The 18,168-nt window shown below is 48.8% G+C and overlaps 1 protein-coding gene across 4 annotated transcripts in view; it reads right to left on the bottom strand.

Moving 5' to 3' along the window:
* Positions 1–18,168, bottom strand: part of CRACR2A (calcium release activated channel regulator 2A) — a 237,888-nt gene that overhangs the window by 8,630 nt on the left and 211,090 nt on the right. For 3 of the 4 annotated variants that reach the window (XM_060190258.1, XM_060190257.1, XM_060190259.1), the window contains exons 13-15: positions 15,694–15,823; positions 6,657–6,738; positions 6,450–6,564 (exon numbers count right to left, since the gene is read on the bottom strand). In XM_060190258.1, the coding sequence (XP_060046241.1) occupies positions 6,450–6,564; positions 6,657–6,738; positions 15,694–15,823 (327 nt within the window). Of the gene's footprint in view, positions 1–6,449; positions 6,565–6,656; positions 6,739–13,311; positions 13,497–15,693; positions 15,824–18,168 lie in introns of those variants that run through there. The other variant, XM_060190261.1, reaches the window with a different exon arrangement.

Here is an 18,168-nt window from a genome sequence, read left to right as displayed (position 1 = left end):
TAGACACACGTGTGAGGGATGACTAAGGCTTGTGGGATTTCTTGACAAGGAACTGCCCTGAAAAGATGAGCATCAGACTTGAAATACCAGGGCAGGAGTCTAGCCTGCAGTGCTGTCTTGCTTGGAGTGGGGGAAAGGTGATGACGACTTCCTTCTTTGCAAAGGGGCTGCCAGGTGCTGGAAGGTCCCTAAGAAGGAGGCAGGGGGAGGCATGCAGACCCTGCCCACCATGGCCTCATGGGGGAAGGACAGGAAGGCTAGTTTTCTACAGCAATTTCTGGTGGCTCTGCAGATTGCTGAGCTGGCTATCTTGCATGCCTGAGGTTCCTGGGTCAATCCTCAGCACTGCAGGTACCAGAGTGGTGCTCTGGTTTTGCTCTTGTTCTCTCGCTGTGTCTTCTGTAAATCCCTCTCTCATATGTAGCAAATGAATCAAGCTTTTTGAAAAAGCAATGTCTGGATATAAGCATTAAAGATGGAGCAAAAGGAAAATAATAAAGCCTAATTCCCAATCTTTTCAGCCCCCCTCTTTTCCCCCTCTCTCCTGGGCCTGAGCTCTGTCCTGCTTTTATTCTTTCTTTTCTTACTTATTTATCTATTTATTTTGGGTCATTTCTAGGGCTTTATCACTCCAGGTTGATTTTTTTTTTGAGATAAGAAGAGAAAGACACTGATGTGTCTCAAAATCCCACCTCTCCAGAGCCCTATGCCACTAGAAAATATAGAAACAGGCTAGTGTTATAGACCCACCTGTCAACGCCCATGTCCGGTGGAGAAGCAATTACAGAAGCCAGAACTCCCACCTCAACCCCCCCAAAAGAATTTTGGTCCATACTCCCAGAGGGGTAAACAATAAGGGAAGTAATCCAAAGGCCTCTGTAACCCTATTCCACCAGGACCTGAAGCACTGGTCACCAGAAATCTTGTTTTTATACCATCGATGAAAAGGAAGCGAACCTGGAAAACACCAGAGGAATCCAGGCATTGTTTCCCTCATCTGAGGGAGAAGAGAAAAAAAGAAAGGATACTTGGAAGTAGTAATAGGTGTAGATGTGACTTAGAAAGGAAGTGAAAGCGACCATTGGAAAAAATGGGCAAAAAAAAAAAAATATATATATATATATATATATAGGTAGATAGATAGATAGGTAGATAGATAGATAGGAATACAGATATAAATAGTTATAGAATCAACCCATATCTGTGATCTTGGGACAACTACTGCAGTTTCCAATGGAGGGGATGGGACAAAAAATTGGTGGTAGGAACCACATGGAATTATAATCCTATTGTGTTATACTTTTGTAGATCAATAAGTGAGAAGCAGAGAAAAAGGTGAAAACACCACAGCACCAAAGCTTCCCCCAGTGGGATGGAGGTCACGCTCAAACTCAAGTCATGTGCAGGGCAAACCAGGCCCCTTCTCAGGTGAGCTATCTCACCAGCCTAGCCTGGCTCTCATAGCTCCTTCCGGTGGCATCTCTCTTTTCTGGGCTGTGAAATGGACTCTGCAGTCACTGTCTGCCCCATGGCACTCTGGCCTGGAAGCCTCTCTCTACTCCTCCCATCACCCCAGTGGCCTTTCTCTGAACTTGAGCTCACTTGGAAGACAGTCTTGTTGAAATTCAAGATTCCCCCATCTCTGTCTCGAAATAACAGGCACTGTCAACTCGGAGCAGAGAGTGACATTCAGCATTCAGCTCACATGTGCAGCTGTTGGTTGGGGTCTGCTTGGTTGGAGTGTGTGTGTGTGTGTGTGTGTGTGTGTGTGTGTGTGTGTGTGTGTGTGTGTGTTCATTTGCTAGAAGGCAAGGAAAAGCATTTAACTGGAATATCATGGCTGTTTCTCTGGAGGCAGAACAAAAAATTTTCTTAGCACATTAAAGTGTGCAGTTATGTTACAGAAAAAAAAAAGACTGTGAAATTATATCTTGGGGGTTTCCATATTTATCCAGCCCCTGGACTATGAGTCAAAACAAGATTTATTTGTGTAGATGCATTCAAACTGCCAGCACTTTAAGCTCCACTTAGAACATGGGGGGGGGGGGAACCAAGCTGCTATTTTTTGCCCAGTGCTGTACATTGTCACCAGTGGCAGAGGTCACAGAATGAGAAGGAGTGAAAAGTCCTTGGAGGGAGAGGAAAGTGGCCTGGCCCCTTAGAGCTGCAGAAATGCTTCTACTTTGAGACTGAAAAGGATGCCTGCACCTGGCTTCCAGAAACAGTTTTCCACAGGGACCACATGAGAGAGGGACCATGTGAGGGGGACAGTGCAGGCAGCCTCACAGCCCAGGAATGTGGCTCTGGCTGAGCCATCTGAGGGGCTATGGCTATGTGCCTCACCCATTCTATGTGCCTCAGGCCAGCTCAGCCAACCAGAGCCGACATCAGAGGAGGCTCCATGTTTGTGTCCAGTTCAGATGGATTCAGCTCTGCTGGGGAGTGCCAGGCAAATGCTACTGCTTTCACTGGGCCTGACAAGAGAGACATGCACAGAGACAGAGACAGAGAGAGAGAGAGAGAGCAAGCTAGGGCTATTGCCACTGGGAATCAACCATCCGGTCTTGGAAGCAAGCTCAGTCTTTGGGGGCTTGTCTTGAGTCTGTTTTTCTCAACCTGATGACTCAGGACCTAAAGTTGTCAGATGTGCATTTCATAAGCCTCTTGGTTAAACCCAAGCATCTCTGAGGCAGAGAAGCAAGGAGTCACTTCCTAGCTGAAGAAAAAAAATGCAGTTGGCAGCCATCTGCCCCCTCCTCCCAGCATACAGAGGGCTTTCTACTGTTGCCATCCAAGTAGTCTTGGTCCATGGCCTTAGAATCTGCTCTTTCTGCCTAACAGTCTGCTAATAACCCAAACAAAGTAAATTAAAAAAACAAATAAATAAAATAAAATAACCCAAACAAGGTATACTCTCTTTAGACAGAAAGTTGATAACTATATAAAAAGGCCAATGCCATTGTGCTCAAGGATCAGTTATTCTGGGTACAAACACAGAGTCAATAATGCTAGCATGAAATAAACACTGTTTCCTGCACTAAAACCTCCAGTTGTCCGTCTCTCTGAGAATCTAATAACATCTCCTCTTGGTTCAGACAGAACACAGCCCCACTCAGTGGAGAAGGAAGTGGGGTGAAGGTGAGGAGCAGTGGCTCAAACCTGGGTCCTTGCCAATGCTAACATATGTGCTTAACCAGGAGCACTACCACCACCACCCACCCTCTCCACTCCCAGAACATTTTTCCACTACTGATTCTCAAAGCATTTTGCCACTTTGAACTCACTAAGCCTCCAAGACTGGAAAAACGGTTCAATCCCTATAAATTGGGCCTCACTTAAAACTTGATTTCTATTTATTTAACTGATGTTGGACTCCCATTAATCTAAATCTTTAGTGACCATGAGAGACTCATTAGAGATACTTGTTAAAAGCTCAGAATGCTGGGGCCAGGCACACCTGGTTGATCACACATGTTCCAATGCACAAGGACCCCTACTTAAGCCCCCGGTCCCCACCTGCAGAGGAGAAGCTTCACAAGTGGCAGAGCAGTACTGCAGGTGTCTCTCCCTTCCCTTTTGATTTCTCTGTCTCTATCCAATAAGTCAAATACTTTTTACAATCTGCAAAAAAAAAAAAGGGAGGGGTGTGGGTGTGGGGTGCTGAGTGGGTGGCAAAGACCACCTGCAGGCATGTTCAGGACATGATAATTGGCTGGAAAGGTGGCACAGACCTGCCTGGGTCCAGCCCGGCCTCTGCTGCAGAAAGCAAGAAGGTTAGGCCACGTCTACACACAGCAGGTATGCTGTGAATCTCTTACACCCAGTGAATGGGTTTCCCTCAGGGCTGAGCATCTGTCTCCCCTAGGCTCCTCCTTCTCCCCTGTGCACACTCCCCCTCTCACCCTGCCACTTCCACCAAATGTCCAGTGAAATGTATGGCTAGAAGGGCCTGCCCTGCCCTCTCATCCACAACTTTCTCTGCAGAGACTGGCCCAAAGGAAGTGGTTGCCTGAGGATGGTATAAGAGCCTCCTTTTGGGGAGGTGGGGAGCTCTCTCTTTCCCCCGAGCATCTGTTCCTGCCCCACACAGCCCTTTGTTAGGGTGCATGTGTCTGTGTGTACCTATAATCTGTGGCAATTGTAGCCCTTTATTCCTGCTCTAATTTGGAAGCTGAGGAAGAAAGGGGCACTAAGCACAGCTGGCCGGCACTTGGTTCGTGAGCAGCCTTTCAGCCCTGAAGCCCGTGATTACCACCAACACCCCTCTCCCAGCCTCCCTCCTCCAGGAGAGGGGGTTGACAGAGCATGGAGAAACAAGGTGTGCCAGGCATATAAAGGACTTATTATTTGCCGGCCTCCTCTGATCAAATTAGGTGTCAAGTTTAAATCTATCACCTGACACTTCTGACTGCTGGTTGCCAAGGCAGAGCAGCTTCAGCTTTTCAAGAATCTTGGGGATAATTGCACTTGTATGCCGAAGCTCTGCCTCAGTGGCAAAGAGCCGCCTGACATGGCTTCACTCACCAGTTGTGGGACCCTGGACCACTGGACTGGAACCCCATTCCGGGCTCTGCTGGGCTGAGCCCCAGGTGACCAGCAGGAGTGGGGAGTCCTGGGAGAGGCCGAAGGACCACCGAGGGCTTACAGCCTTGCTTCTCAAGGTGGGAGCTCTGGACCAGCAGCACTGGCCTCACCTGACAGCATGTTAGAAATGCAGGTGAGTGCAGCCTAGAACATTCCTAGCTATGACCACAGAATGCAAGCTCAGACCTGCAGGGATGCAGAAGTTACACAGGCTCCTGCACTGAATATGGGCCTCAGATCAAATCGATGGAGTCAGTATCCATTTCCGCAGGACTACTGGAGAACCCTGAGGCCCCAAGAAACTGAGGAGCGCTTGTTGAGGTTGAGACAAAAATCACCTGAGGAGTAGCTCTCTTCCTTCCTCTTTTCCCTCCCTCCTTCCTTCCTTCCCTTCTTCCTCTCTCCCTCCCTTCCTTCCTTCCTTCCTTCCTCCACCCTCCTTTCTTTCTTCTGAGATCAGATGAGATCGGGTGTGTTCAGGGTGGTATGGCAGTGGACTAACCTCTCTTTCTTTAAAATGATTTTTATTTGTTTATTTATTCGAGATACAGAACACACACACACACACACACACACAGAGAGAGAGAGAGACAGACAGAAAGCCAGAGTACCTCTCTGACATGTGATGCCAGGGGTCAAACTCATGACTTCCTGCTTGAGAGTCCAGTGCTTTATCCACTTCATCACCTCTGCAACCACTCTCTCTTTCTTCCTTTTTTATTCCCTTTTTTTTTTAAATTTCTTTCCTTCCTTTCTCTCTGCTCCCATCTCTCTCTTTTCTCTTTCTTTCGTTCCTCCCACCTTTCTCCCTCCTCTCTAGCTTTCTAGGCACTCTATCACTCTCCTTGGGAGAGAGACGCTCGCTGACATCTGTTTTGTGCCAAGACACCACAGGTGATCCTGATGTCCTTCCAGGGCTGGAATCATCTGGAGTTAAACTCTGCCTTCTGCTCAAATATTAGAGAAGACTCAAGCTGTGGCATGGAAAGAAAGAAAATCGGGTGCACATACAGATGCTTCTGAGGGAGTCACTTGTGCCCACTCACTCAGCCCAGCACAAGGACATGAGGGGCGGGGCATGTTCTTGCCAGGTGCAAGCTGATGACATCTCCACCCTACCCTGCATGGGAATGACCACCTGACCACTTGGGACCTGCATTTTTTTTTACCCTCCCATCTCCACACTCCATGACTGTGAAGACTAGCTGTCAGCCCATTCTTGAGCACTTAGTCTGGTATGGAGGAAGAAGACATTAGTGCCTGAACAAGTTGGATCTTGGAGAAGGTGGATTTTCTGTCAGCTTTTAAAAATGTAGAGGATGGGTGGGAAGATAACATAGTGGTTCTGCAAAACGACTTTCGTGCTTGAGGATTTGAAGTCCCAGGATCAATCCTTGGCACCACCATAAACCAGAGCTGTGCAATGTTCTGGTGAGGAGAAAGACAGGGGGATGGACAGAGAAGGGGGGGGAGGAAAGAATGAAGAAGAAATAAAGAAAGACATTTTTGTGGGAATCTTGTTTCTAAGCCCAATAACAATAATAATGATAGGGGCTGTGGAGATGGCATGATGATTCTGTGAAAGACTTTCATGCCTGAGGCTCTGAGCTCCTAGGTTCAATCCCCAGCACCACCATCAGCCAGAGCTCAGCAATGCTCTAGAAAGAAAGAAAGAAAGGAAGAAAGAAAGAAAGAAGTAAAGAAAGAAAGGAAAGGAGGGGAAGGGGAAGGAAGGGAGGGAAGAGAGGGGAAATGAAAGCGAAGGAAAAGAAAGAGATTTCAAAGTACAGAGGCTCAGGCAGGAGTCGGGCTGGGGAAGAGATGACAAGATCAGGTGCAGGCGCCCCCAGGAATCCCAGTCTCACCTCCACACTGCTCAGCCACTGGCGGACGCACAGGAAGGACTGCCTGGCCGTGAGGTCGTACATGACAATGACACCATCAGCCTTCCGGAAGAACTGCTGTGTGATGCAGCGGTACCTGTTCCGGGGGTGCAGGGGCCAGGGGCCAGGGCTCAGCTACCCTGCAGTCTGAAGTCCAGACCTGGTCTCCCAGCCCCCGGGACCCCTCACCTCTCTTGCCCGGCTGTGTCCCACAGCTGCAGGGCCACTTGGGAGTCATCCACACACACAGTCTTCACTCGGTAGTCGATGCCTGCAGGGGAGAAGGGCTGTCACTTCAGAATTTGGAAAATGTGTCCCCAACAGGCCTGTGTGTTGGTATGCTTCTAGTTCCGCTTCTGGGATCTCTTCTGTTACATTGCTTGATGTTGTGGTCTATTTACATGGTCATTCTGTTACATTGGTTTGGTCTCACTCCCCCTGCCTCGGGGAGATTTGGTTTAGCCCTTGCTAGTTTCCGCGCTTTTTCCTTCTCCCCGCCCCCTATCCTACATACTTCCTGAATTCCTGACTGCTGCTGCCGGTGGAGAAAGATGGAGGACAGAATTGTGTGGTGATTAGATTAGATTAGTTTTTTGAACCGTTGGCTCATGAATAAAGAAATATAGCTTCTCCGCTCAACCTTGTGTCCCTGGTCATCTGTCTACCATGGCGAAGCTAGCCTGGCATACTGGGCGCTGAACTTAAAACAACACCTGTGGTCATCTCTCTCAGGCCAAGAGGGCTGACTGTCCCTGAGAAGCTCCAAGGGGGTCAGGCAGGTGGGGACAAACACTGGACAGCCAAGAAGGGGGCTGAGGTCTGCTCCTGTTTGGGGCCACTTATGGTTAGTGGGACTTTGATTCAAGTCTCCACCCTCTTTGAACTTCAGGCTTCTCAAGTCAGTGATTGCCAGACCCTCTCTGGTGGAACAATATAACCACACAATAAAAGCAATTCACCAATGCAAAGCTGTTGGGGAGTGGGCCAGGGAAGATATCTCAGAGTACCAGGCTTGCATTTTCCATAAGGCTTACACAAGCCATGGCCTAGTTATCCTGCCTGGCCAGCAGAGATCTGTAATTCTCTCAACACAGATAGGTGATGAAGGGGCCAGAGCACCAGGCCACAGCCAGCTTGATGCCTGATGAGAATGAGGAGGTGCTTAGTCTGCTGATAATGAAGCCATGAGTCTGTGGAGCCTCCCTTAGGCAGGGTAGCCCAGAGAGAGCTTCAAAAGAGACTCCATGGTGCTTCCTTGTGCAGATTTTCCTACCCCATCTTATTGTTTTTTAAAAAATATCTTAAGTTTTTAAGGGAAGGGAGTAATAGAGAGGAAGAAAGACATAGAGATACCTGTAACACTGCTTTACCACTTACAAAGCTTTCCCCTGTCGTTGGGACTGGGGGCTTGAACCCAGGTCCTTATGCATTGCAACATGTGCACTCAACCAGGTGTGCCACCACCCAGCCCCCCCATGTTGTTCTTCTTAGACATCATTTATTTTCTTTAAATTTTTTTATTATATTTATTTATTTGATAGAGACATCGAGAAACTGAGAGAGAAGGGGGAGACAGAGAAGGACAGAAATAGAGAGACACCTACATTACCACTTGCAGAATTGTCCTCCTGCAGGTGAGGATGGGGGGGCCTGAGCCTGGTTCTTGCGCATTATAGCATGTGCACTCAACCAGGTGCACCACCACAAGTCCTACCATTTGTTTTCTTAAACCATTGTACCTCCTGCTAATTTAATCTGTATTATAATTCCTTTGATGTACCGTGTAACTAATAAAAGATAAGAGGCCCTGGCAGTCAGCATGACACAGTCTGTTGTCTTACTAAAGAGCATTGAGCATGTAAGCCACATCTGGCCCCGGAGTTCCAGACATGAGTCTTTGGAGGATGATTTATTTGAATATGAATCCTGCATGGAGGCTGAGGTCACACTGGATCACAGGAGCAAACCCACACAAAGCCAAATGCCACTGGCATGCATTTCTTTATCCAGTGAAGATGGAGGAAGACAGACTCTTAAATCCCTTTTAAAGTTCTTCTAATAAAATTCAAATTGGCCTGGGGTGATAGATTATGCTTTAAGATCCTCCAGTGGAGAAGCAAGGAGGAGAGACAGCTGGAGGAGAAAAAGGAGGAGGAGGTAGAAGGAGGAAGGAACAGAAAAAGTGGGGGAGTGGGGGCCAGGTAGTGGGGCACCTGGCTAAGTGAACACATTACAGTGTTCAAGGACCCAGGTTCAATCCCCTGGTCCCCATCTGAGGGGACCATTTCACAAATGGTAAAGCAAGGCTACAGGTTCTCTCTCTCTCTCTCTTTCCCTCCCTCCCTCCCTCTCCCTTTCCCTCTCCTTCTCCCTCCCCCCTCTCTCTTCCCCTCCTTTCTCAGTTTCTCTCTGTCTCTATCCAAAATAAATAAAAACATTTTTTAAAAAGCTGGGGAAGGAATTGAAGGCAACAGTCACCCTCTAGATGGTTTGAGGGCTACTCTGCTCAGAGGCCTGACCTTTGGCAATCACTTCTCTCTGGCTGTGGCCAGGAAGGACAAGGGGGAAAGGGCAGTGAGGCAGCCATGGAGAGGACCACAAAGCAGCTGCTCCTGCAAGACACGCTTCTTACCCACAGCCCTGAGAATGGCTCAGCGGGGTTCTGAGAGTTTTGTCTCCTTGAGCTCTTGGAAGCAGAAAGGCCTCCCCTTCCACTTGAGGAAAGACTGAGCCTCTGAGCTCCTAGCCTTGGAGACCCTGGTGGAGGAACAGTAGCAACAGCTTGGACAGACAGGACAGGACGGACAACAAAGCATCAGAAAGTGGAAAAGGTCCTTGTTTCATGGGAAGGGAAGAGGAAGAGGAGAGTGTTCATCTGTTTGCCCATTGGAAAGAAATCTTGATATAGCCCCTGTTTTTTTTTTTTCTTAATTACTACCAAGATTATTGCTGGAGCTCCTTATGCCTGCATGAAGAATGTACCATACCTGCTGGCCTTTTAAACAATAAATTGATAAGACAGAAACAGAGTGAAGGGGGAGATAGAGAGGAAGAGAGAAAGACATCTGAAGACCTGCTTCACTGCTCATGAAGCTTACCCCCCTGAAGGTAGGGACTGGGGACTTGAACCTGGGTCCTTGTACATGGCAATGTGTGTGCTCAATGGGTGCATCACTGCCTCTCTCCCAAAATACTCTCTCCATATGCCACAATCTCCACTATTCAAGTGTTCTCACATGACAGCCACACGTGAGCTATCCATACACACATGTGCACACACATACATGCACACATGCAAACTCTCTCGAAGGAGGAAGAAACAGCAAGTGCCATGCCCACCTAAGCTGCCTGTGGCCACAGAAAATTACAAACCAGCTCTAACACTCATTTTCCTGTCCCCAGTGGGACCGGGGCTTGGGGACACCTAGCAGCCTCCATGTACCCAAGAAGCACCAGGCTCAAGGCTAGATGAAATGAGGCAGGGACAGCACCCAAGAGAAAGCTCCTTTCTTGATTGTAGTGGGCAGGCCACCCCCTCTGTGCCCCTGGAGGCTGGAGGGCACCACCATGTGTTTTGCAGCGACAGTGCCTCCTGGGTTGTGTGAGCTTTGTGGAGTCCCTGAGGTCCTCATCTCTGCAAAAAGGAGGTTGGGGAAGTCAGTCAGCCCCTGGGGGGCAAGGGGTGACAAGGGGGCCCAGAAGTCAGAGGTCAATGTGAAGGCAGCACACAGTGGCAGTGGCCAGAGACAGTGGGCTGCAGTGAGCCCTGCATCTCTAGCTGGGCCTCGTGTGCCATTGTTTCTGCCCTGGGGAGGAAGTGGCTTCTCTCTCTGTGGTTGGGGACTGACAGGCAAACTGGCTATTCTTGCTCTGTCCATCCCACTGTGACTGTCAGTGGACACTGTGGTCCCTACGGTGTGGCCAGCCATCAGAAGCCCCTCTTGGTGCAGTGTGGGGGGACGATGTGGGCTCATGCCAGGCCACCGCCTCTAGGAAGCACATCATGAAACGTTTTGGCCAGAGGAGGCCCCAGCTGTCACAGAGAGCAGGAGGGAGGTGGGTGTGGGGGGCCATGTTGCCGTGGGGATGGGGGTGCCACAGAAGCCCATGGAAGCCCTACTTGTGCCAAGAGTTGATGCATCCTGATGAGCACTGCTCTGGGCAGAACCATCTTGGGCCATGGGCTGTGTTTTTTTTATTACTATTATTATTTATTTGCCACCAGGGTTATTGTTGGGACTCGGTGGCAGCACTGCAAACCCACTGCTCCCAGTTGTCACTTTCTTTTTCTTTGCATTTATTTGACAGGATAGAAAGGAATTGAGAGAGGAGGGAAAAACAAAGAGGGGGTCCCTGCAGGTAGGGAGCAGGAGCTCAAGCCTGGGTCCTTGTGCATGGTGATATGTGCATTTCACCAGGTGAGACACTATCTGGCTGTGGTTTCAATCATGGAGGGAGGGAAGGTGCTCTGGGATCAGAGCCCAGGATCTAGGGAGCTTCCATTGCTAATCCCCTGTCTGTGGGTGGAGCTCAGTGTTCCCATCATAGAAGGAATCTCCACATGACATCATGGTGGCCTCTTCAGATGTCACAGGCCCAGGCCCCTGCTTCTGAAAGGCATCCCAAGTCCCACTGCTGGGCCATGGGACTTAACCCTGAGCACCTGCCAGGAGTCAAGGACATTTGGGTGCAGTGATGGGTAGGGGAGACCAGGATATATCTCTGATGAAGGACCAAAGGACGTATGATTCCGGGAGCTGCTGAGTCCCCAACTGCTGTGTGGGGACCGGGAAGACTAGAGCTCTAGTCTGGGTGTGGGCTTGGCCCCAGGAGCCCAGTGCTTACCAATTTCCACCTCTTTTATTTTTTATATTCACAGTGTGGTGGTTGTGTCTCTGAATGGTAATATTCTCCCCTCCACCTGATTAAGTTGATCTCTGAGGCCTCTTACCTCAGCTTGAGCTGCATTCAAAGTGTCCTTTATGCCCTGCAGTTCTGTATGGAGTTTTTTGTTTGTTTGTTTTTGTTTTCTATGCTTTTTAATTCTTTGGTAAAATTACTGCTGAGTTGTTGAATCCTAAATTTAGTTTCTGAATTGATTTCATAATGAATTTTTTGAACTCTGTCTCTAATTTCTTCTAGATCTGTGTCTGTCTGGTCATTTAGGATTTCTGTCATTGCTGTCTATCTCTTGTTTCTGCATTTAGTGTGGCTTTCGTTGTTGTGCCAGCAGGAGGCACTGTGCTAAGGTGTTTGATTTCCCTGTTTATGTATCTTGGTGGGCAGGGGAGATTTTATCCTGTGTCAGCAGGCCTGGTCAGTGTCTCTGATGTCAGCATAAGATCTCCCTGCTATTATCCTAGTATCTCGGGAGGGCACAGCCTTGGAGAATTCCTTTCACCTTAACTGTTCAAAGAAAAAGTAAGTTTTATGACCCTAAAACTTCCCTGCCTTCCTTCCTCTGACCATGTGCACCAAAATGGTGCCAATGACCATTGCTTCTTAAGTTTGAGACCTTTTCCCTGACTTTTGATCAGGCTTGTCTAAACCCACTTGTGGCTAAATGAGTTACTTAAGTTACAGTTGTAAATTGGAGAGGCTTTAGTTAATTTTTTTTTTTAACAGAGTGTTGTTTCTCAGCCACTAACTCCCATCTCCTATCCACACCTCCACCAGAAGTTGGCTGGAATTTATTTTTCTAGTTGGCTGTAGGACCTTGAACCAGTTAGAGGGTGTTGATTTCACCCAGATTTTTTTCCTCAAATACTAGTGGGTGCTTGTGAGCAATTCAATACACTGTTGCCCCAGAGTTCACAGGTTAAGCATCTGCATGTTTTCCTGCCACTGGCCATGTGCTTTACTAGGTAGCTCCCAATTTGGCACCATCTGTCATTGATTATGACTTTTTGAGTTCTGAAACCTCTCCCTCACCCCTTTTCTGTCCATGAGCCACATGCATCTGTACTCACATGCAGCTTGGTGAGTTTATGAAGAAATCCTGGTTGTATTTTGTTGAGTTTTCAGGTGATTTTCATTGCTTTTTATAGTTGACTGGGAGGATGAAATGAGTCTGCCGTTACTCCATAGCTACACCCTATTTATTATTTTTTTTAAACTGTTATTGTCATGAAGGCATCATCACTCCAGGTCAATTTTTTCATACAGAGATACAGAGACAAGTGGAGACCACAGCACCAAAGCTTCCTCCAATGTGGCTGTGGCCAGGCTCGGGCTTGAGCTGCAGACATGGCAGAGCAGAACACTATCTAAGTGAGCTATTTGCCAGGCCCTCTCTCATTGGAGAGGGAGTCCTTGTGGGAGGCTGCTGTGACATTTGCTGGTGCATGCACATGGGTCCTGGGAGCAGCAGGCTTGATGATGAGACGACAAATTCTTGCCACTGCTCTGCCATGCTTTGAGCAGTGTGAGGAAGGGCACCCTACCTGGCACCTCTGGTGCTGTTTCCCCATCCCAAGCTGCAGCTGTTCCCACAACTGGCCTCCTGGGGGGACAGCTGTGTCTACTCTTGTGTTTTTCAGAGACTTCCAGCTCAGAAGCTCAAGTCCAAGACATCTGAGGGCCCTGGCTCCCCAGCTTCATACAGAAGAACACAGCTTGTGTGCAGGACCACAGGAAGCCATTGAGGTTTCGGGGTCTGTCTCCCCAAAACTTGTGTTGGAGCCCGGCTCTGGGGATCTACCACCTCCACCCCCTCCCAGTCATGCGAGACTAGGCTCTCTCTCTCTCTCTCTCTCTCTCTCTCTTGGACTGAGCTCATAGGCTCCATCCCTCCCCAGGTCTATCCACCCCGGGGTGCTGTTGGTTGAGGGGTGGGAAGAGGCAGAAGAGAGAGATGGAGGATGAGTCACATGTGGGGGTGTCAGGGGACAAGTCCCCACAGTCAGGGCAGGACAGCTGGAGTCTGCAGGAGGAGGCCAGGAGGACTGGCTGGAGCAGAGAAGATGGTGGTGGACAGGCACAACATTCAGGCCAGCAGACCCAACAGCCACAGGTCAGAGACCCAGATCCCTGGGTTTTTAGGGGAGGAAAAAGTGAAGTCAGAGGAGGTATTGCTCTGAGGTTAAACAGCTGGCCAGAGATAAGAGATGACAGAGATCTGCCTCTTTCCTTCTTTCCTTCTTCCCGTCTCTCTTCTCTGTCTTTCCTTTTCTCCTTTCTTCAGTTCTGGCTGACAGTGATGGTGGTGGTGGTGGGGGGGGGTTGAAACTGGGAGTTCAGAGCCTCAGGCATGAGTCTTCTGGCAGACCCATTATTGTTTATCCCAAACTCAATCTAGGTCTTTTGTTTGTTTTATTTTAATGAGAGAGAGAGAGAGACTGAACCTGGGATTTTAGAGCCTAAGACATGAAAGTCTTTTTGCTTAACCACTATACTATCTCCACCAGCTGGTATTTTATTTTTTTGCTTCCAGGGTTATTGCTGGGGTTTGGTGAATCCACTATGAATCCACTACTCCTGGTGGCCATGTTTTCTACTTTTGTTGTTGGATAGGATAGAAAGAAATTGAGAGAGGAGAGGAAGATAGAGAGGGGAGAAAGGATAGACACCTGCAGACCTGCTTCATCACTTGCAAAGCAAGCCCCCGCAGGTGGGGAACTGGAGGCTTGAACCGGAATCCTTATGCTGGTCCTTGCTCTTTGTACTATGTGTGCTTAACCAGGTGTGCTACTGCCCCCCCCCACAGCTAGTATTTTTATATTTATTTATTTTTGATATAGACATAAATTGAGATGAAGAAGGAGATACAAAGGGAGAAAGACAGAGATAGACGGCTGTAGCACTGCTTCACTGCTTAGAAAGCCCCCTCACAGGTGTGCACTGTAATGTGTGTGTTCATGCAGCCAATCTGGGCCTCTGAGGCCCCCGCCAATTCCCCATCAGAACTACTGTCTGCCCACCACCCTGGGGAATCAGAACCCCAAGTGGGCTCATTGAACCCTGAGCATGTCCTCAAACACTCCAGGTCTGTGTGACAGCAAGGTGAGCCAGGTGAAGTGCCCCCATGTCTCCCCAGCACTGGGCAGCAGCTCTTAATCTCTAGCACCTCAGGGCCCTGATGCCCCGCTGAGCTGCTGAGAGAAGCATGCCTCCCAGGGCAACTGTGAAGGCTGGCCTAATAACAGATGTGAAAGCCTCTGGTAGGGGCTGGAGAGAGCTCAGCGAGGAGGGCACAGGCCTTGCTGTGCACTCCAGGCCCAGGTCTGAACCCCAGCACCACAGGGAAGGTGCCATGGCACTCGGGGGGGGGGAGCTTTTATTCTGTGCTGTCTCTCCCTGATAAAAAGATACCCAGGAGCAGCAGTGAGGTGGTGCATGCTCTCCAAGAGAGCAGGGAGAGAGAGCGAGCAGGGAGAGGGAGAGAGCAGGGAGAAGGAGAGAGGGGGAAAGGAGAGAAGAGAAAGAGAGAAATAGGGAGGGAGGGAGAGAAAAGGGGGGGATAAAGGGAAAGAGGAGAGACAAAGGGAGAGAGGGGACAAGAGAGGGAGAGGAGGAGATAGGGAGAGAAGAAGAGAGGGAGACAGAGGGAGAGAGAGAGGAGGAGGAGAAAGAGGAGACAAGAGAGGGAGAGAAGAGGAGAGGAAGACAGAGACATAGACAGAGGGAGAGAGGGGGGGAGAAGAGAGAGGAAGAGAGAAACAGAGAGAGAGGAAGAGGGGGAGGAGAGGGCAAAAGGGAGAGGGAGGGAGAGGGGGAGAATAAAAAGAGGGAGAAAGAAGGGAGAGAGGAGGAAAAGGAAAGAGGGTGAAGGAGAGAGAGGGAAAGGGAGAGATGAGGAAAAGAGGGAGAGAAAGAGGGGAGAGAGAGAAAAGAGGGGGAGAGAGAGAGGGGGAGGGAGAGAGAGAGAGGGAGAACATGAAAGAGAGAGAGAGAGAGAGAGAAAGATAAAGCGAGAGAGAGAGAGAGAGAGAGAGAGAGAGAGAGGAGACATATGAAGCCATGACCATCCGCCACAGTCTAAGGAGCTTCCTCAGTGAGCTCCTCTTGCAGGGTGACCTCTGATGGGTGGAAGGTTCCAGACTGAGCAGAAGGAGTTCCCCCACTCCATCAGGCCAGAGGCCCAGAGTCCACCTTGGCCAAGCCAGCTCCCTCAGGGCTGGGTGGGGACATTGTCCCAGGAACACTGAGACAGATGACCGCCCACCCCCCAATGCCCCAGCCCCTTCCCAGTCTGTCCTCCCAAGGGTTGGGCTGGGTCAAGACTCACCCACCGTGGCAGCCACACCCGGGAAGAAGTGGTCTTCGCAGAGCCTCCTGAGGAAGGACGTCTTCCCTACCGCTGAGTTACCCACAAACACCACCTTGAAGACCCGGTCAGGAGCTGCCCAGTTGGGCTCCTACAGATAGCATGCAGGCCAGTCAGTCACTAGGGGGCCAGGGGGGGTGCTACAGGCTGCCCATTACTGACAGTCTGGTAACAGGCTTCCAGACAGCCCTGCCTGGAGAGGCCACTAGGGTCCTGGAAGGTGGTCAGGGAATGATGGGCCATCCATTCTGCCTGCTCAGAGAGTCTGTACCCAGTGGGGGATGTGCCTGACCCCAGGACAGAGCCAGAGGCCTGGGAACCAAGTCCAGATTGTGTCCACTCATTGGGCCAGGAGAGCCCCAGATGCCACCTCCCACCACCCGGCAGACCATCTAAGACTTTCTTTGTTCCAGACTCCCTGCCACTTCTCCTCTGCCCAGCAGCTGGGGCACCCCAATCCTGCTGTAGGCCAGACCCAGTCCTTCTGTTTGAAAGTGGATTTGTGGGGATTAGCTCCCCTTGTTGAGCAAATGCCATAGTGGAGAGGCAGCAGATGCTTCAGGCCCTTGAGTTTAGGAGAAAAGCCATTCACAGTCTTTAAGGGGAGAAATGGATTCTTCATGGGACTTAGCAGGAATCAAAGGGTGTTTACAGGAGTCTAGGCTGGGCTAGGGGAGCATGGCCAGCACCCAGAACCCTGCCCCTGCCCGCTGGTTCACACTGGTCATCTGGGGGCTGTGCCGGGTTGCCAGGCACAGCTGGGCAGGAGGTGAAAAACAGAGGGGAACAGGTGAAGGATGTGGGCTGGGCTGCTACCCACCCATATCGCCCTGGGCACAACAGGCTTTTTTTTTTTAACAGGCAATAGAAGAAATTTAGAAGAAATGTTATCCCTGGACAGCACCCAGTCCACAGCAGTGAAGAACTCTCCTGCCCAAGTTCATACACTTGTCTGGGGACCAGCATCTGTTCCCTGACTCTGAGACTCAGGCAAACAAGGGTGGGGCCAGGGTAGGAGAAGGGATCCCCCTGCTGGCCAGTTAGGAGAACTGCTCGCATGCCCCCTTTATGCGCCACTGCGCTTAACCCGCTGCGCTACCACCGGACTCCCTGATGTCCTCTTTAAACTAAAGACAAGCATAGGATGATCCCACTCAAACAGAAGTTGAGAAGGAAGAACAGATAGGGAAAAGCAAAGTAGAATTTGACTGAGTTTGGAGGGTAAAGGTAGAGTTTCAGCTTCACTATTAACTTATAATCTTATAAATCATTATTCAATCAATATGAGAGAGAAAAATAGAACAGGGGGTTGTATTGTTAAATGGGAAACTGGGGAATGTTATGCATGTACAAACTATTGTATTTACTGTTGAATGTAAAACATTAATTCCCCAATAAAGAAAAAAATATAAAAAAAGAAAGAAAGAAAAATAAATAAAAGACCTAGATTCAAAAAAAAAAAAAAACAAGAAAATCTTTTTATTAATGGGGTGCTGGTGGTGCTGCTGGTGGTGGAGAGAACCAGAGCATCACTCTGGCATATGAAATTCTAGGGGTCAACTCCAGACCTCCAGTGCTTCACCCACTGTGCCATGACCTGGGCCAGCGTCTCAGTTTTGGGGGATAGTTATATCATTTAAAAATCCTTGTCTTCTATATGAGTCTCTCTTAGGATCACACTGGATCAAATCACTTTGCTCTTGAATGTAGTTTTCTTTCTTTTTTAAAAATATTTTTTACTATTTTTAAAAATTATTTATTTATTTTCCCTTTTGTTGCCCTTGTTGTATAAAAAAAAAGAAAGAAAAAGAAAAATAGAATGGAAGTTTTACACATGTAAATTACTGCAAAATATTTATCCACCCAATAAAAGTAAGTAGCAATAATAAAAAGAAACCAAAGCTTCCTTTGATGAAAATGAGAGACAGGCTACAAGCTGATTTTTAAAGTAGGAAATATAGAAGCAGGGAGGGAAATAATTACCAATCACAAACTACCTTATTGCTCCTGACATGGTCACTATTCATATTCCAGGCTTCTTTGCTATCTGGATGGATAGCAAAATATTTCTCATGGGTTTAAAGATTTCTGGAATGTGGTTGTGGATAGTGATAATGATCTACTGCACTGCTATGTTTTGCAGGCTTTGTTGGAGGGCATCAGTTGGTCTCTATTACACAGAGCATTTACTGTTTCACCAAACTTACCGCTGGGACTCAGTGCCTGTGTGGTTCTTCCACATCCAGGAGCCACTTCTTTTCTTTCTTTCTTTTTTTCTTTCTTTCTTTTTTCCTTTCTTTCTTTCTCTCTCTCTCTCTTTTTCTTTTTGATAGAAGTTAAGAAACAGAGAGATAGAAGGATACAGAGGAAGCAGAAGTGGAGGGGGAGGAGGAGAGAGAAGAAGTCCATGCAGGTAGGGACTGGGGACTTGAACCC

This window comes from Erinaceus europaeus, chromosome 4 (genome assembly GCF_950295315.1).
Source record: "Erinaceus europaeus chromosome 4, mEriEur2.1, whole genome shotgun sequence".
Classification (NCBI taxonomy): Eukaryota; Metazoa; Chordata; class Mammalia; order Eulipotyphla; family Erinaceidae; genus Erinaceus; species Erinaceus europaeus.
Note: the sequence above shows the minus strand (reverse complement) of the source record. Positions and strands in the feature narration are given on the sequence as shown.